Here is a 20,818-nt window from a genome sequence, read left to right as displayed (position 1 = left end):
AACAAGTTTATCTTCTGTCTTTCAAAGGTATCTAACTTCACTATTAATGCAGAACTAAAGGAGGTGATTTGCAACAGACTTGCTAAACCTAATCCTGAAAATGTCAATTCAGCAAAAAGGCAAGTGAATAGACGATATGCCCCAAATTCTTCTTAAAATCAAAATTATAATGCTAGCAAGAAAAAACTGTACTGATAAGACAGAATAGATCACCTGATCAATAATTATAGAAACAATGTAAATCTAACGAACTTTAAAAAATTGAAAAAAAACCCACCTGTGCTATAATCTTTGAGACGTAAGTTTTTCACTGGTGTTCCACCACATGCTTGGAAAGCATTGAGAATCTGTAAAAACAAAGTTTCCAGTTAAGTGGTAAAGCCTATATTATACTGAACATTTTAACACTGAATATGCCTTCTGTATCGCCCCAAAACAATGATTTCACATTAATGGAAATGAAAATGGAAAGCATTTGACAGTGTAAGCTAAAGTACAGCAAAGGCTATGTCACAATAAATTCATTTTTGCTACATGTTTTTGGAGGGGGTTTCTCTTCAGTTACTCTAATATAGTGCAGACTCTCCTCATTCAGCCATCACTTGTTCATCCATTCGAAGTTACAGCAGTGCTGAACAAGTTGCAGCAGTGCGGAACAAGGAGACTTATAATCATTCCTCCAACTATCACAGTATCTCTGCTAGTCATATGATTGCAATTCAGCCATTTGGAAAAGGCTCACCATTATGAAGATTGCAATGTCCTACAATCACATGATTACCAGTTGTGTCCTTCACTGCCAGCTTTTGACAAGCAAGACAAATGGTGACTCTGGGATGTTGCAACTACCCAGTAGTCGCCTAACAATTGCAACAGCTACAATTTCTGTAATAAGTCGTAAGTCAACACAGTCATGTAATGTCATGGCATATGGCTGGATCACTTATCAATTACCACCCTTAAGTGAGCACTACCTATACCGGTTTGATCTGCCACTGTATCACAGATCATAGTATTCTGAAAAAGCTACAGAGTGTTTAAGGATATTACAAAGTTAATATTTTAATTATAAAATAAATAGATTAGATAGTGAAGGAATTTGGAACAGCCCAAGAAAAGACAAAAGTCTTGTGATCAAGACCAAACTATCCTGCTGAGAACCTACTCCTACTTTTCATTAAACCACGGCAAAATAAATGTATCTTCTTCCTATTAAAGCAGTATTAAAAGAAATATGGAATACCTGTAACTGGCACATTTCAGCATTTTAAGAAAAGTGAACATTAACTTGCTTTGAAACTACATTAAAATTATGCAAACTTGTCATAAATAACTATTAAATCAGCACAGATCTATTTTTTCAAATATAACTGCATTAACATCTTTATTAAAACAATGTTAGCAGTCAAAAGCAAACTGCATTTTTTTTTCTCTCTCCAGTGCCTGGACATCTTTCTAACGTCATTGTTAAATTCTGTTTTTCTATTATTTGTAACTGATAAACACAAGAGCTATATACAGTTAATGTATCATCTATTACTAAGTAAGCTTCATAAACACAACTTACATCATCTTTTGTAGCAGTTTCAGGCATTCTTCCTAGTCGAATCAACTTGCTTGGCTTGGTATCTTTGAGACAGGTTCTATAGTCCTGGTCCTTGAAAATAAAATTCAAAAGGATTTTAAAGTCAACAATGAAGTAGAGGAAAGATGCAACAAGTCAAACATAGTTGAAAGTGTGTAAATTCTCTTAAAAAGTTACAATATAATCCATAACATTTTATCATCAAGGTGCTAAGCTTGCATATGTCCACCACTAAAAGGAAGTGTCAATTTATAAGAAACAAATTAGAACTAAAGAAATTAGGCACAGAAAGCTGTATGGAAGGCTGTGTTGTATTGATTAAAGTGTGAAGTAAAGGTTTATAGGTTCAAATTCATCTTCAACAATGGAAGCTCACTTCCCTGGATTTAGGCTGATTATTATCCCTCATATCAATCAGATTGTTTTTATGAAAAAAACTTGGAACAAAGAAAACTATGCTGATCATCTTAAACTCAAGAAAAGGCAAAATATAAATCCAATAAATAATCTCATGTTACAATACTTACACTACAATTTACAGATTTAATTATACAAGGAGTGAGGTGAGATGGTGTAAAGGTGAGTTAATTTCATTACAGCCGACAGCTTTGATTTTTAAAGTGTTATCATCTTCTAGTAAGCATTTTATTAATATGATTAAGATAGAATTTTTACAATAAATTGCATACCTGAAGATCTGGTTGAGAATCTTTACAAGACTTCCCATCAGCAAAAGATTTGCCATGTTCATAGTCAAAGACCCGACATCCTGGAAGACGATGATCTACATCTCGATACTCAATGCCCCTGTAGTCTGTATCCTGCCTTCCAAGGAAATCCAGATCACTTTTTTCTTTTAGTCCAGGCAATTCAGCTACTTGCTCTTCTTCTTTTGCAGAATTCTCCTGATTGCTAACAAAGCCCTGATGAGGCTTATGTTGGTCCGGAAGATTGGGAAGAGAATTGCGACTATTTTGGAACTCTAGAGAAGATTCAGTCTTAGGATTTTGTTCTTGGGGTTTTTCTTCTTCTCTGGCTCTTGAACCTGAATGTGGCAACTCCTCATTCTGAATACTCAATGAAGACCTGTCTCTAACGACTACAGTCTCTTCTATCTTGCATTCTCTATCTGCTAATTGTGCTGTAGTTTTACTGTGATGGAAGTCTACAACATTTGAGTCTGCTGAGGGTCTCTCCCTTTCTGCAAAATCCAGCGGTGGTGGGGCATCCCTACCCCTAAAATCCTGATCAGCCTGAGGTTTTGGCCTATTTCTGAAATTAGAGTGAGGTACATCTCTGTCTCTGAAGTCTGAATCAGCCGCACCCATATTTCTCAGATCTGTATCAGGTACATCTCTTTTCCTGAAGTCTGAATATGGTTGCTCTCTGTCCCTATAATCTTGTTCAGGCATGTCTCTTGTTCTAAAGTGTGGGTGTGATCCGTCTCTATTTCGGAAATCCAAATCAGATGTTCCCCTAGCACGACAATCTGATGAAGTATCATCTCTGCCTCTATAGTTCACTGTGTGAGCTTCCCTATCTCTATAGTTCATTCGGAATGTATCCCTATTTCTATAATCCATAGGAGGAACATCTCCACTATACTCCACAACCTGGCCTTCTCTATCCTGAAAATTTCCAGGATACATCTCCCTACCTCTAAAGTCTGAAAGGAGTGGAACCCTAGCTCTGAAGTCCAACTGTGAATCATCCCTACTTTGAAAATCTGAAGGCGAGTAATCTCTGCTTCCAAAATCATGCATATGACCCTCCCCACCTCTGAAGTCACTACGTGATCCATCTCTACCTCCAAAGCTGAAAGTAGATTCCTCTCTGTTCGCAAACTGAGGATTGAGGATGCCTGGGAGTCCCTGGATATCAAAAGGAAGTGATTCTCTGCCAGAGAAGTTGCCAGAGTGTCTTTCTTGAGCAAGACTATCAAGGGGAGGAGAGTAATCCCTGTTCCACCCGGGAGCAAATCTTTCTTCTTGGCTCCCACTGTAGAAATAAAGACAGTGTTATTCATAATGTCCTTCGAGTTTGTAATCTACACATCAGCATGTTCTTCTCTAACTTTAACAGAGGTGTTCAACAGTAAGATCCGTAGATGATAGTGATGTTTGGTAGTTTAAGAGGTGGTAGTATACGACAGACGTGATAAGTAAACTTGCGCACTCTTATGTCACCATAATTCCCAGAAGAACTCAACATGGAATACCTGAAATATTAATGAGTTAAGGTAACAATCTACATAGTCTCACAGTAAATTAAATTGGGAACTTTAGAGAGTTTAAGAGGTTGCCATAATTATCTTGCATGCTCCTTCAGTCAGGAATATTCCTTAAACCTGGTTTTATCGCAATTTTAAAAAGGAATTCCTGTAAGCTCTCCTATAATAATGAATTCCTTGTTCAACATTCAAATGAAAGGTTATTATTTATACAAGGCACTATTTCAAGATATGTAACTTCCACATCTTGTCTTTCCAATGTTACATACTACTTATTACCAGTTGGAAGGGAACTAAAAGTATACTACACCATTTTACAGCAAAATTACATTTCATAAGTTACTTCACAATTGCATAAAATTAGAAACAGCAATAATATTTTTGGCAGTATTCTTTGCTAATATAATTTTTCATTAAAAATGTTTATTTTGGCAGGTGGTCTGAAGAATTTTATTTTACCCTTAACATAACATGATTTATTTATGACACTTAACTCATTCCTAGAGAAAAGTGCACTTATATGTTTGAAATTAAGGCTCAAAACTATCTCTAGTACTCAGTTTGCAAGAATTTGAGCAAATAATTTATTCAAACACTACAAACAATAAACATAAATATACATGTTTTGTTGTTTCTTTTATTCTTCTAGTAAAGGTGTGGAAGAATTAGCCCTGCTTCTGAATTGATGTTTTGTACAATTCCTTACTAAGACTAGCAATTCTTGTGTTACTAAATTGGAAGGATACAAATTCATAAAAAATTGATACCATCCCCCCCCCCCCCCAGAAGACATTTTTTCTTCCGGAGCAGGTCCCTGGGGCCAGAAAGATTGGGGACCACTGGTATACATTATAAAAAAAGGGATAGAACAGCATAAAATAACGTCAACTTTTCATTTCCCTCACAACAGTCAATAATATAATATTCTTTCCAGTATACCTGTTATATTGAAGAAAATTTGTTTACACTAATAGACATAACCCAATCATCAAGGATATGCAGCTACAGGTGGTCCTTGACTAATCACAAAATTGGAGACAGAGATTGTCATTTTAGATCAGCATAGTTGTAAAACTAGATATCATGTGAGTACAAAAAGCGAGATATCACATGATTCCTATAGCAATCCCAGCAATCCCCATTGTGGTCATTAAGCAAAAATTGTGAGTTGTTAAGCAACTAGTCAAAGCATTCGAGGCTTGGTCCCTCTCAAACCAAGCCTCAGTAAAGCACTGCCTCCAACTTCTTCCATCCACCTGCAGTATTTCCCTTCCATCTTTGCCACTTGGCTGCCTGCCTCCTGTCTTGTTAGGTGGCAAGAAGCCCCAGAATCACAGGACTTGCCACACCCTGGAAAGCTGCATTTGCCCTCATCATTCTGCACCCTGACAACCCGTGCTTCGCTGCCCCAACAGACCTTTCCCATCTTCTTTCTCCTGCTGCTGTTGAGATATGCCCAGCCCTTTGCAACACAAAACCCCTCTGCAGAAAGCCAGCAAAAGAAAGTCCCTTTGTACCATGTTGGTAGGCCCAGCTAGGATGGGGCTTCCTGGCACAGCATAGCTCTAGGGCAGCTTCTTTTTTCCCTGCTTGCTTCTTACTTCTGCTTCTTGCAGTACCCCGTGCTGCGGCAGGACTTCCTGGTGAACCTCAAGTGAACCTCAAGAAGCAGAAGCAAGCAAGTAAATAAGCCAGAAGCAGCCTCAGATCCACGGCAGGTCAGAAAGCTCTGGCCCAGAAGCATGGTGCAAAGCGCTTTCTTTTGCCAGCTTTGCACAAAGGGGTTTCTGGGCGCAAAAGACTGGGCAAAATTCATCAACAGCATGGAGCATCCAAAGGTATGTTGAGGTGGCAGAGTATAAGGAGGCATGGGACCAAAAGGACATATGTATGAGGGTGTAGGCAAATGGCAGAGTTGAAGCATCCCAGCTTCATAAGTCTGAATGGATTGCCAAGTGCCCAAGTTTTATCATGTGACCTCAGGAGCATTGCAATGGTTATAACTTTTGACACAGATCGTAAGTCTCTTTGTTCAGTGCCCTGGTATCTTCAGTCATTGAACAAATTATTGTAATTTGAGGACTACCGATATTCAGTTTGAAAGCATAAAAGATATTTCAGATGATCTAACATAAATATACTTGTACAAGTCAGTGATTCCTAAACAAGTTGCACCGTTCCCATAGAAATTAAAGAGACATTAATTTATGGGATCTGTTACGCCCAGGAAAAGGTGTAGCTTGTTAAGGAGTTTATAAACTCTCCAGAGCAGTGGTGGGTTCCAGATCCCATCGCAACCAGTACGCTGCGAAGGGACCGGACATCCAACGTGTGCACTGCGCACGCATGCACACCCACCGCCTGTGATGCTCCAGCTGCTCGGCGGAGTGTTGCACAGGCGCTGTATGCTGCACGTGTGTGCGCAAATGGCCTGATTGGGTCAAATAGAGCTCAGGAACGCAGGTGGGTGGGTGGGCCCTCTGAAGCACCGTACCGGAACAGTGCCTGCTGCTCCCAGAAGGCACCAGTACGCCAGTACTGGGGCATACTGCCTGCAACCCACCACTGCTCCAGAGTATATCCATATGGTTGCACAGGGGGTACAGAGAGATGACAAAAAGCTTTTGCCTCAGAAGTGATCATCAGAACATTTAAACTTTAAACAAAAACAATGTTTTCATGATTGCTTAATGTTTTATAATACATCTATAAAGGACTAAACATATTTGCCACTATTACTCACCACACTTTATACTGGAAAACCTCAGGTATTAGTTAATAAGTTGGGAATGCCCTTGCTTGTGTAAGTAGCACTTATAGCAGAGTTGTCAAACTGGCAACTATGGGCCACATGCGTCATGTGCAGGCCACGCCTACCCCAGCTCTGTGAGGGGAAAAACGTTGCAAAATGTCACATGACAGCAATGTGACGCTGCAAGTTTAATACCTGTGACCTACAGAAACTGTCTAATTGTAAATTAACCAAATTGTAGTAGGCTAATTTACTTTCAAGTGTGTCTATGAAATCTCAATCAACTAGGACCGTAATATGGAACCTATGGCGAGGCGTTGCCCTGTCAGCTGGCCAGTGCACATGTGTGCATCTGATTTCACAACTTATACAGTGAATCCAGCTTCCCCAACAGTTGTTTTTGCCAGAAATATGCCATAAAGATTTAAAAAAACACAATCACATTATTGCAGGACACTGCAATTCATTGTAAATGCCAGCTAGTTGCTAAATGCCTGAATTGTGATCACATGACCATGGGGATAGTACAACGGTTGTAAGTATGAGTATAGGTCATAAGTTACTTTTTCTGAGGCTGTTGTAATTTCAAAGTCATTAAATGAATAGTCGTAACTCAAGGGATACCTGTATTAAGGAAAGGAGAGCATCCCCAGGAATTACACATATAGCACTGTGCCTACTACTATTTTCTTTCAATAGGTGGTTCTTTCTTCTAGGAGAGGCTTCCATTAATAAAAAGGGGGAGAATATTAATGTTATTTCACTTCTCCTTCCATAGAGATTCCCCACATTGTTTTGAAGGATCATCCAAGCCCTTGGAATTGATTTCAGGGATATAATGGGGTTTGGTGAAATTCATTCAAGTGAAAGAAACATTGGCATCACTAAAGGCCATTTTCTCATGAGAGAATACTAATGAATAAAAACCACAGAATCACCAGAAAATAAATGTTTGTGGTTTCTACAAGGATTTCAGAATTTCTGTAATTAAGATGTTTTACCAAAGATGCTTTTTTTGTTTATTTCAGACATTGCCAATATTTGCAACTGATACTCTAATTAAACAATGGAAAATGAATATTTCTAAGTTTATAAGCCAAGAGGAAAACCCAAAAATTAGATATAAACTACAGCAAAATGTTAAAAGAAAAAGGGGGTTTGGGTTCATCAGATTTGTAACTGTATGTTTGTTGTCTGGTCTGGTTAAAAGAGTGGGTGAACCTCCAGAATAAGAGGCTAGTTGATTTAGAAGGTGAATTAAGATTTGGATGGCACCATTATTTATGGTATGACAAGGTTAAAGTAAAAGTTGAATTTAACAACCATTTCATTAGACGTGCCATTCTAAGAATTTGGAATAAACATAAAACGAAGTTTCTTATGCCTCTTTGGATGTGCCCTCAGGAAGCTTTTTCCAGAAAAGTGACGAAGCCAAACTGGTAGACTTATAGTAAAATAATATATTTTAATTTTGGTGATCCTATCCTCAAGTCTAAGGAAGAGCTAGTGTCAGAACATGTCTACCATTGGTTTACAACTGAAATAAGATTTAAATTAGACAGAAAGAGTTATGGGTTTGACTTTGTTAATGAATTGGAAATCCTATTGTGTAGTAGTGATGAACATATTGCTAAGGTCTATAAAGCATTATTGAATTTGAAAAGTGGATATGTAAAGCATTGTATAATTCATTTGGCAAGAAATTTTGGATATAATGTAAAGCTTGAACAATGGGAGAATATGTGGACAAAAGATTTAAAATTTAAACTAAAAGAAAATGTAAAAGAAAATTTTATAAGATTATATTTTGTTGGTATTTAATACCAGATAAGTAAAGATATATGTAAAGATATTTCATGGAAATGCAAATGTAAAGAAGGGATTTTTTATCATTTATGGTAGACATGAGATAAAGCAAAGAAATATAGGAGTAGGATTCATATTCTAATATAGAAATTCTTAAAGTGAATATAAAGATAAAACCAGAAACTTTTATTTTGGGTTTAATGGAAAAAGACTTGGTGAAAAAAAATTGGAACTTTGATGTTATATATGTTGATGGCAGCAAGATTACTTTATACACAAAATGGAAGGACGTTTCAAGCCCCACAATGCAGAAATGTCTGCAAAAGTTGATGGAGTTAGCAGAGATGGTTAAATTGACTGCTTTGAAAGAAGAAAAAAACACAATTACTTTTGTTTCTACTTGGAAACAGCTTCCTGGACTTTGTGTTTGAGGTGGAAAAAAATGAAACGTTGATTTTGGGTTTTACTCATTAGATAAATTTGTTGTTTTACAAATGGCTACTTCATACTATTATGTAAAAGTAAAAAGTTAAGGTTTAATGTTACTATCTTATTCTATTGCACCAAAGGCAATTGGAAATCAATGCCTTTTCTTTCTTTTTCCCTTCTTTTCCATACTTTCCCCTTCCCTTTTCTCTCCCCTATTTGTCCTATTATTTGTTTTTGCATTTTATATTATATTATAAACTAATAAAAAGGAGAGGTCGATAACAATAATAAAGAGAAAGCCCTGAAGGAAATGATTTATCTGCAAATCTTGCAGTTGGCTTTGACACCTGAGTAGGGAACTGAAACATCATTGATTGAATTTGTGGATAACCTCTGGTGGAGGTAAATGCTTCCATACTTGGTCTCCATCTCTCAGTGGCTTTCAATATTCTTCTTAGCAAGCCTAAAGAATAGAGAGAAAGAGGCAGTGTTGCAATGATTCTCCTTCTTCCAAAATTGCTAGTAAAGGAGAGATCTGACCCCAGACTCCTCTTTTGTGGGAACCCTCAAGATTCTGTCCTCTCCCCATTCCTGTTTAACCTCAACACAGAGTTGATGGATGAGATCATCTGCCAGGATAGGGTTAGGTATCATCAGTATGTATGAATTCATCACAGGCGGAATTGGGAGATACTTTGTCATCTCCTGAATGAATTGCTTCAATATACTCAGTATACAGCTGCTCTTGAAGGCCAGTCAGAAGTTTCTACTGGTCCAGAATGCAGTGGCATGGAAAATTATGGGAGAAGGAGTTCCCATTAGGCTTCCAGTTGCAATTCAAAGTACTGATTATCAGCTACAAAGCCATTCATGGCATGAAGCCAGGTTATTTGCAAGACCGTCCTTCTCCACTTGTTTTTGCTTGACCAGTAGATTTGGCAGGTTGGAGCATGCTCTGGATGTCATCTATTGAACAGTGCCATATGGCAGAATCTTGGAAGTGAGCTTTTTCTTTCACAGTTCCTGCTGGTTATTGGTAGATGATAACAATGAGGTTTGTTTGGCACTGACCCTGTTTGTATTTTATAAATCCTTGAAGACCTGGATGTTCTCCCAGGCATGAGGCCTATAGATTGGTTGAGCCCATTGTTGTGCTTGTCTTTGGCATCACTGTAGTTATGTTCTTTTGTTGATTGTTCTTGAGTGCTGCTGTGTTATTACTGTATCATATTATTTTTCATTATTTTAGGTTAGAGTTTTGATTCCTATGTTCATTGACCAGAGTCATGATTCCAAGGTAGGCAGCTCTATAAATCGGAAGAATAAATAATCCTTTGCCAGTGCAATTTGATCACACTACCAATTTCCCTATTTTTAATCTCCCTGACACTGTTGAATATACACAACAATTAATGGACCAAAATAGGACCAGGAAATGGCAAAGGGGAAGAGAGATGGTTCAGAGGAAGAAAAAATACAAATAATGTTTACAATTATTTATATGATCATACGTAAAGGAAGCAGGATAGAAATCCAGTAACAAAACGTGACTAAAATTTTAAAATACGTAAACAGAGTTAAAGACTGAAATGCTGTAAAAAGAAAGAAGGGATGAGATGAAAAGAAAAGTAATGGAATGGAAAATTCAGTTAACATTGGAGATTCAAGAAAGAATGGGAATGCAGATAATTAAAAACTCAATCTCAGAATCACAGAAAATTCTGCAACACCTACAAACATACAAAAGTGTGATTATAATGATAGTCAATAATTCAATCTTTGTCTTCACCCATCAAAGATCACTCAGATTTGAAAGTACTGATTTTAATAATCCCCATTTTTAAATGTAGTATATCTTTCCGTTTCTTCCAGTAAACCAAACCCCTATACTACATATACAAATAGAGCTTATGTGAATTCTAAATCAGTGACAAATTGAGTTATCCCAACTCAGTTCATTTACAAAACAATGTTCATTTTCTTAATCAATTACAATCTCCACATTTTTCGTATTTCTTGTTCTGATGTTCTTTAGAAAAATTATTGCTACTATATAAACCTAGTCACCTAATGATCTTATCTCTCATCAAATAATTCAACAAAAACATACTTTATAATGCTATATTATATGATGAACCTATAATAAACTATATCACACTCCTTTGAGCAATATGCTATTCTCAAAAATCTTTTAAGGTGTAAGCACTTTAATATGCTTTTATCATATTAGTCCCAAATTGAAAGCATCCAAGTGTTCTTACTGCCTCATCTATCTCATATTGTTGATAATTTTTGGGTTGATTAATCTTCCCTAAGCAAAAGATTGCAGATTTCTTGTTATATATATCTCAAACCACATAGCCCCGCCCCCCCTCAAAAGCCATGCAAATAATATTTTACAAGATGAGAAAGTGTGACAAATAGTCAAATTTTAAGCTGGTGTAAAAAAATCCCACCATCCACAGAACTGCATTCCATAAATAAGGTGCTATAGGTAAGAAGGTCCTTTCCCATATTTATACCACATAGGATGTTTTGGTGCTATGGAGAGAGGTGATGTTTTCTTTGTAGCGTGGAAGTACTGCTTTATTTTTGTGTTTTTATTGGCTGTCTTTGCGAGACAGTAAGATAATTGTGTATAAAATTAGTGGCTATACAGTAAAAGTTCAATAAATAAGTAAATAAAACATACAACCTTGCCTAAATCACATTCTAAAATCCTTGGGTCCTAAACAATTTGGGTCTGAAATATCATTACATCACTTTGAAGGTGGATTGAGAGTACACTATAAATCAGTGCAGTAAATAAGTATTTAGAGCTATATCTTATTAAGTTATTTCAGATTGGCTAAAGTAAATCTAAAATAGAATCTGCACGAAGAAACTTCTTGGGCTTGCTTTTTCTTGCAAGAGCTGCTATTGAGGATCATCAGATTGTCTAGAATGGACTAGGAGAAGGTATAGGAGGAGGCAACCAAATGGGGAAATCTGATGCATTTGGTAGGGAATGGCTGCAAAAGCAGAAATACTTTCCCACTTTTTACAAGTATCCCTGAATTGAAGCAACCATCAATATTCTTAGGTGAACGAAGTATAATGTTTAGAACTGTTACAATCTACCACCTTAGCATTATCTTTGATTTACACTTATTTTTCTTTTACTAATTCATTAGTAAAAAAGCAGTCGATGAATTCATGTGCCTTTTCAAATTCTGACAAGTCACATCATACTCATGAATCTGTACAGTAAGATTTTCCTCCCAATAAATATATTCCTTTATTATACTTTGATTTTTAATTAACCTGAGTCACTACTGATCAAAGGCTTTATAGAACATTTCGTTTAAGACTTGTGTATGCTACTTGTATTTAATATTCAGCAATCCTGAGCCTACAGCACATAATATTTTTGATCTATGCCAAGCCATCCTGGAGCTACTTCACACTTCACTGTAGCTCCATAGATTTGTACTTATTTAATGTGCATTTAGTAGGCACGCTATATACATAAAGTGTAAATCTGCTTTTGTCTACTTTTTTAATTATTGAACATTTATAATTTCAATTCATTTTCCCCAAAACTATAAATGTGCTTTTCATTATTACTGTTAAGTTTCTGCCTTCAGTTTCCAGTCTGTGATATAATGAATGAATAATGAATGAATATTTGTTTATTTAAATTTTATTAACTAAGTTGCAATTAAATTGAGACAACATAGTATGGTAAACTATAAACTATGGTTTATCACAGTAGTTAGGTTCACACTACATAATACACTAAAACCAAACAAGTCTTGCTACAGCATAGGATGATGTATGAACTCAATAAATATACAGTAATTGCTATTATTAACTTTTCAGAAGTTTTAGAAGACTCTATAACAGTGTAAGGTAAAAACCAGAAAGCCACATAAAAGTATTAGGTAGCCTCAAATTTGTCAAACTAATTGTTCTTTGATCATATAAAAGTGAAATTTTTTGACCATGCATAATAATGTCCTAAAACTAGGTGACCTCTTCTTTGCGCATTAAGACCAAATGCAACTCAGAAAAGATTTCAGGTATCTCTAATATGCAATACCACTAATGGTATGGCACTAGTATAATTTCTCTAAGATCATTCTGATTACATTTTTATTACGGACATCACATCTTTGAGTTGCACATGGTGTAATTATACTGAATGTATTCATAGAACAAAAGTCAGCCATACTAGACAAACAAAGTATTACAATATGTTAAATTACTGAATGTGTCTTTTTGAATCTTTCAGCCATAAGCACTTCTAGAATCCAGGTCACATGTAATTTTTCATTTTTTAACATATGTAATTCTCTAAATTCTTGTATTCTATTAATCCCATGAAGAGAAAGTGCTATTTTAAGCACATAAAGAATCTAATTTGCTGTTATTGTACATAAGCAGGACCACCTGCAAAATGTTGCTATTTAAGATTGTTCCTGTTCAACATGTCAGCTTGGTCTTTCCTTTTCTATGATTCCTCCATTCAAATTCCCTTCACTTATCTTTTTTGGAGAGGTATCAACTACCCACCCATCCCAATCCTATTTTTATCCAGTTGTAGTAAATGTTATTGCACAATGTCAATGTAGGACTGCTATTATCAATAAATATATTTCATATTCAAATACTTACCGGAAAGGACCCATTCTATTAGCTGAATGAGGATGTCCCCACATTTTGTTCCAACAGACACCAGATAGCAAATTCTGAAGAATCTATGGAATAGAAGAATAACAAGAACAAAATGTAATAATCCTAAGTAAGCTATATAAATCAGTAAGCATGGCCTGAACAAAATAAAATAAATGATTGATTCAATTGTTAATTTTAATCTAATTTTTAAAATGTTATTGTTAATATTAATTGGGTTTGTTTTTGGATACTCTTATCTAATTTCCTTTTTAACTTTTGTAATATGTGTTTTTTTAATGTTGTACGCTGCCCTGAGTCCTTTGGGAGAAGGGCAGCATATAAATCCAATAAACAAACAAACAAGCATGCTAGCTGATCAATCTATTTAAAATCTTTCATATTTTCTTGAAACACTCAGCTAAAAGTAATTCTGAGAGTTTATTTCAAATAAGATAAACTCAAGAGTTTCTAGGGTTCCATCTTCACCACTACCTACTTCGGAAAGTGACCAGATAAATTTCTGAATTGATTCCAAAGAATTCTTATGTACCAGTTACATTATGTTTTACGTTACTCAGAATGCTGTAATTAAAAGATATAAAAGTCTTTGGTGCTCTCTGAGAATGATTGTTTGCTTGCAGACATTTTATTACCTGACTAGGTAATATCATCAGTGCTTGTGGGATTTTTGTCTTTATATATAGTAGAAGGGGATAGTGTTCCCCTTGGTAGATCCTTGATTAGGATATTAATTTCTGCTTGTTCGGTGTTAATCTCTGCTTATCTGATTGTAGGCTGCTGGAGAGGATAGGTCTTTTTGTTGCTTCTTTTTTATTGTCTCCTTTCAATGGTGTGTAATTGTGGTTTATATCTATTTATTTGTATATTAACAGATATAATCTAGAAAACAAACCAGCATATTTCTCACACAACTACCATCTTTTGGGCTTCTTCCAGTGTTTATATCAGCCTCTCGGATTTAGTGGTTTTCAGATACATTGGCTTATACCCTTAATTATCACCAAATCAAACTGAAGTCCAATATATATCAAACAGCTTTTATATCCAGTAAATGCAAATGTTGTAAACATTTCTTTCCCTCCAATTTTTGCTTCTTCACAAAAGAAAACTAGTTTGCCATTTTTTCAAACAATTAACCTTCCATTTAATTACATTGTGTTGTATAATAGAAACCTCTATTTAGGACAAGTCTCAAATTGCTTTTTACGGGAGGATTCACAGGAAATTTCTTTCTTACATATAGTAATGAAAACCTAGAAACCAGACATTAGAAATATCAACAGAGAGAAACAAATAGTTCTTTCAATTTATGTACATTCTATCTTGCCCATAAGATCACATTCTAACCAAGGGGGAAAAAAATTCTTAAGCAGTAAGACTACACAGTAGAACACAGTAGAACACTTAGTACACTACTAAGTAGAATTCAAATAAACACTATTTCTTTTCACAAAATGCATTCTCCTTTTAACACAAAGTACACAGTTTCCTAGAACAAAGAATCCAAAATCTCCTTGTTCAGCATAGCAAAAATGAACTGGAATACAGAGCACAAGAAGCAGAGCAAAGGAAAAATAATCAGTCTAAGTAACAATGAGAAAATTATTTCAGAGATTCAAAAACATTATTACATTAGGTAGACCCAGATTTTTTTTCTCATCAGCTCATTACTATTAACTGAAATAAACACATTTAATTTTGATTTTAGTCTTCCTTAACAAAAGCTAAGAAAATTAACATTGATACCTTGAGTAGAACCTCACCTTAAAGAAAAACACTCCAAAAACAGCTAGCTATTCGGGCTGTCTCAGTCAGATAAACAAGGTTTACATATTTGTGGACATAATGTTCCTAAAGTTGAGAAATGTTTTACTCCCCCACCCCCGCCAAAAGCATATATGGCTATTGAAAAATATATTTGATGACACCAAACAGATATTTCCATATCCATATTCTAAAGATGGGCAATCAGATCTTGAGGCCCCAAGGGCACAAATGGGTCTATAAACACCTACCAGATATTTTTAGCGATGTGAAATGGAAACTTTCCTTAAGAAAATTAGGCTTGTTTGCATGAAGAAATTTTCCTGCTTGATAACATGTTTTCTGGGGAAACAAACAAAATTGATTTTTTTAAAATAAGTTTATTTTTTTAGAAAACATTGTTTCCTCAGAAAATATTATATTTGGAAATTCTATCATATCACTACAGGTAATTTTATTTAGCAACCCAGTTGAAGGCAGCAACCAGTCTAAGTGAAAGCCCGATAATGCTTATGATCATATTTCAGCTTTCCTTTGAATTATGCAAAGATCATAAATGAGGATTGATAGTGAAGTTACATTTTATCATCACTGTAATTTCAAACATTTACTAAATGAGGTAGTTGCTAAACAAGGACTATTGTATCATTGTCTTTCTTTTTTTAAAAAGGAACAGGGTTGCTTTTAGTATCATTGAACCCTTATAATCACAATACTCATTTTAGAAAATGAAAATAGTGGGAGACTGCAGCTCATTATTTTGTTTAGAAATCTAGCAAGGTGGTAGGAAGCATACTGAAAGACAGGAAGAGGGGAGTTACCTCATTGCTTAATCTTTTAGTAAGCAGGTGCTTTGTGAATCTCACTAGAGCAATCATTTGTGATTAGACACTCCCCTATCCAAACTATCTGATAAAGACATCCACAACAAGCTCAAGATTCTAATGTGTTTAACAAGAAAAACAAATTTGTAGCGTTGCTACAAATTCCAAGCTTACTTCTAAAATCTCTTCAGCAACTTCAGTTGATTCAGCTCCTGGGATATATTTTGTTTATTTTTCTTCCATTGACTTCCAATTTGTTTTTAAACTCAATTCAAAATATTAACTTTAAAGGTCTTTATATTTTAAACCCAAGATCTTCTAAAAGTTCAGCAGCTTCCATTAGAGCCATTTAGTTCCCAACATACAAAGGATTCCCTTCCTTATCACTAACTGATGCACAAGACATATTGGATAAGATCTCTTCCGCATTGTTGTCTAGATTCTGAAGCTATTTTCCCTAGAAGCATCGCTGCTTTCAATGTTCAACAAACCTGTGAAAACTATCTTTTTTAATTCATGTTTAACAATATCGATTTTTAAAAAAATGTTAACCAATTAAAGCTTTATTTGTACAGGAAACAAATATACAAAACCTGATAATTTTTTGCACCCTATAAATGTATTTGAGGACATGCCTTATTAGCAATTATTCATTTTTTTACCAATTATATTTAAAACTAATGCAAAGAATTTATGTTGGACAAGTATTTTAATAACCAAATTTAAGTATGTGTTAGTGATACTATTTTAATTTGCTTTGGTTATATTTATTCAATTTGTACCTGAAATATAAGCATTCTAATTCTCGTTAATACAAACACGCTGGCATACATTTGCATAACACTTAATTTTTCAAAGAAAAAGTACATGCAACAGTTGCCATTTTGGAAAGGAATTATATCTGTACAACAAAGTGGAAAGCGGCTGACAAATAACTATTTTAATGGACGATATGAACAGAACAGGTCTGCCTGCATAACCTCACTAGAGAAGAGTCCAAAGAAGCCCAGTTCAATATAACAGCTCTGTTGTACGAAGAGGCTCAATAGCAGCGATTTTCCTACAGGAGAAAAACCGTTTCCGCTTTCTGTACCATTACCTCAAATTACTGACTGCTCCTATTCAAACTGCAATGCTCCTCAACCGCAGAAGGACTAACCTAGCCTAAAATACAGATCAGAGGTGTAACATCTGGGCCCTGTAATAGCAGCAGCGGTTCTCTAGGCAATCAGGGAAAGACCTCTGCCGACGCTGTTAACCGAAGAGAGAGAGGCTTTCAAGATGCGCTCTTGTCGATTCCAACCCCTCAGGTAAACCGCGAGAGACACGGTTCGTTTTCAAGAAGCGACACCCTCTCTTGCCAAACTATTTTTTTCTAGGCCCTTTATCCAATTCACCTTCGGAAAACAAAGCAAAACCGCCACCCGCCTCTCTATTTGCTCCGAGGCGTCACGGCTGAACGTGAGGGAGACTTGGCCGCGGCCCTGTCAGTGCCGAGCGCGTTTCCCGCGTATCGCATCTCCCAGGCCAATCCTCCCCCACCCCACACAATTCCCCCGCCGACGCCCCTCCCCACCTCCAGAGCGGGCGACGCTCCGACGCAGGCGATGAGCAACGGCTAAGGACGTCGCCGCCTGGCTTCCCCTGCACTTCCCCCCACCTCCACCCGCGCGCGCGGGGATCCCGAGGAGGAATAAATGCCCACCAGGCTGACTCAATCCACCGCCACCCTCGGGGCCTTCAGCAGAGCCGCAGCAGAGCCGCAGCGCCGAGCGAGACGGAGCCGGAAGTTCCGGAACATCCAGCCACGTGACGCGCGGCGCTTACGTCTTGCGGGCGCGGCTTGGGTTGCGCGTGAGAGATCCGCGTAAAATTAAGGCGGGCTGCGGTGATTACCTAAGGAGACGCGTTTGGGTCGCCCCTGAGGGTGTTTTGTATTAAGTGTTTTCCTTCTGCCTTTTAAATCGACTCCTAATGTAATTTGGCATTACATTATGCGTGGAGTGACATCAAAGATCTAGTAATTATATCGGGAATAATTTGAGAATAGGAAACTACAGTAATCGCCTCTCTTAATCTGATGTACTGAACTTTGACTAATATTTGCAAAAGATCTCATCCCTGAATATATAATTTATCCACGCCTACCATTACAAACATTTTGAATATTAAATATTCATAAGGATATTTATTATTAATATTAAAAATGTTAAAGTGCACCAGCGTACCTACCGTCCCTGTCCTAATATTCCCTTGTATTCGTATTCATTTCATGTATTCATAATCATGTTTATAATTATATCTTATCTAATTCATGCTTGACGAAATAAATATAAATTGTGGGCTGCATTGTATTAAAACATAAAATCCTGAGAACAAAATGGCACCAGGAATTATATCTTTAGTATGTCTAGGGTGTCTCATACTATTATGAAGTGAAGATTCATCAAGATTCATCACTATCTCCAAACTTAAGCTAGACTCCACTGTTGGTTGGAGTGGATGGTTCAGTGTGTTGCATTAACTCAGATAGCATTCTCAGTCCCGGGTATTGGTATGTCATTAAAATATTTCATTTTAAAATTGCTTGAGAAAAAGTATAGTATAACAAGAAAAACAACTGCAATTCCACCTTCTAGGACAAGAGTACCAATACTTTGGGCCCCAAAGTATAACAGAAACCATCACATTTCCCCCGTACCTTGTTTTTTTAAATATCTCTTACAATAATCATATTTGCAATTTGTTTGGTTTTTATTTAGCATGTTATGCACATTTAACTATGTTGTTATTCTAATGGGCACGTGTAAACCCAGTCACTGTGCCTTTTTCAACAAACCATTTAAATATGTCTTATTTTATAACTAGTAGTGTTTTATATATTTAATTTGTTTTTAAAATGGTTTTGCATCCTTTTTTAAAAACTTTGATTAGGATGCACCCAAATTGTCTGAAAGATAAATTAACCATAAATGTTTTAAATGAAATAAATAAATAAATATTGCAATCTCTGTGTGTGAGCATTCCTAAGGGCAGAAATATGATTTAAGCAATGTTTACTGAAATAGGTTATTTTGTAATTAAAACAAAATTTAGATTTACTTAAGGGCAACACGTCATAAGGATAGACTAAGGCTATCATATCTTACTAGAATATAGAATAACAGAGTTGGAAAGGACCTTGGAGGTCTTTTAGTCCAACCCCATACCAAAGCAGGGGGCGTTACACCATTCCTGACAAATAGCTGTCTAAACTCTTAAAAACTTGCAGTTATGGAAACCTACAGTGTCTAAAGGCAAGCAATTCCACGGGTTAATTATTCTCACTGTCAGGAAATTTATCCTTAGTTCTGTGTTGCAGTTCTCTTTGATAAGTTTCCATCGATTACATCTTATCCTGCACTCAGGTGCTTTGGAGAATAGGTTGCCCCCCCCCCCCTATTTGTGACAGCCTTGTATATTGGAGGACTGCTATTATGTATCCCCTACAGTCCTTTTCTTTGTTGGATTAGACATACCCAGTTCTGCAACCATTTAATCAAATATTTTCGTCTCAGACCCATAATCATCTTTGTTGCTCTTCTCTACACTCTATTTAGTCTCAACATTTTTTTTTGTATCATGGTGGCCAAAACTGAACATAGTATCCCAAGTGTGGAGTTACCAAAGCAGTCTTTTTGAAGATAGGAAGCACCAGGAACCAGGAGAAGAATCCAAGAGCATATGCTTCATGAATACATCACTAGAAAGAAAAGCAGAAGGATATGAATTATGATTAGCAGTCAATTTGTTGTGGGGAAAATAGGATTATTAGATATGTAATTGTTCTGACCTAGGCTTCCCCCAAAAGCACAAAGCAGATTCCTGGTCCCGACAAAAACCCTTTTATTAAACAAATGTGAATTCCTCTCATTCACATTCAGCAAAGGCCTGGTAAACAGTCTTTCAGAGGTGAATTTATGACCACAGACCTTATCTAGTGTTTTGTCCTTACGTGTACGACTGACAGCCAGCAACAGCCAAGCCGCGTCTGATTGGCTAAGGCACGGCTGGCTAAGCGCGGGCTGTCAGACCCGCGCCTATAGGCCGCCCTGCTTGACAGCTTATTATAAATAGCTGTCAAGCAGGGCGAGGTGCGGGAATTGCCTTCTACTATTCTGTGTTTACTCTCTGTTTGAATAAACTGTTAGAGTTACCTCAGAAGCCTCCTGCCTCGTTATTCCTCAGTCCACTTCACTGGCAACGAGGATGGGATCTTCAGGCCCTGACTAAACAGCCTAGAACAGAGAACAGAGAACAGCAGAAGGCAATTCCCGCACCTCGCCCTGCTTGATAGCTATTTATACTTCACATTCCTGAAACAAATGAATGAACAAATTGTTTCCTGCAAAAGCCCACTCCCCTTTTGCTCCCCTTTTACTTCCTATGCGAGGGGCCATTCACCATTCAACTGTGGCTTTACTCCCAAGTTGACCCTGATTTCTTAGCTGTTCTTTTCTTCTGGCAGCTCTGCGCATGCGCACACTGGAACAGGCTCCAGCTGTTCCTCTGCCTCATTGTTGTCTGGCTCCAAAGGCAGTTGAGAACTGCCAGACGGCCTTAGCCCCATCTCTGCCTCCGACACAGAGCCCTCGTCTGGGCTTTCCCCAGCCTCCAGGACTGGCCCATGTTCCTCCCCAACCTCCTTACTGTCTGACTCTGCTGTCAGCTCTGCTGGCAGCTGGCAGGCCACAGGAGTTATGTGTAAAAGA

General features: G+C 36.8%; 1 protein-coding gene across 4 annotated transcripts in view; it reads right to left on the bottom strand.

Moving 5' to 3' along the window:
* Positions 1 to 17,866, bottom strand: part of RBM6 (RNA binding motif protein 6) — a 79,634-nt gene extending 61,768 nt beyond the window's left edge. For 2 of the 4 annotated variants that reach the window (XM_032208557.1, XM_032208560.1), the window contains exons 1-5: positions 17,773 to 17,866; positions 13,459 to 13,541; positions 2,275 to 3,583; positions 1,568 to 1,657; positions 278 to 347 (exon numbers count right to left, since the gene is read on the bottom strand). In XM_032208557.1, the coding sequence (XP_032064448.1) occupies positions 278 to 347; positions 1,568 to 1,657; positions 2,275 to 3,583; positions 13,459 to 13,502 (1,513 nt within the window). In that variant the 5' untranslated portion in view covers positions 13,503 to 13,541; positions 17,773 to 17,866. Of the gene's footprint in view, positions 1 to 277; positions 348 to 1,567; positions 1,658 to 2,274; positions 3,584 to 13,458; positions 13,542 to 15,494; positions 15,586 to 17,643; positions 17,740 to 17,772 lie in introns of those variants that run through there. The other 2 variants (XM_032208558.1, XM_032208559.1) reach the window with 2 other exon arrangements.
* Between the last annotated feature and the right edge of the window lie 2,952 nt (positions 17,867 to 20,818).

This window comes from Thamnophis elegans, chromosome 2 (genome assembly GCF_009769535.1).
Source record: "Thamnophis elegans isolate rThaEle1 chromosome 2, rThaEle1.pri, whole genome shotgun sequence".
Classification (NCBI taxonomy): Eukaryota; Metazoa; Chordata; class Lepidosauria; order Squamata; family Colubridae; genus Thamnophis; species Thamnophis elegans.
This window is presented reverse-complemented; position numbering and strand designations above follow the sequence as displayed.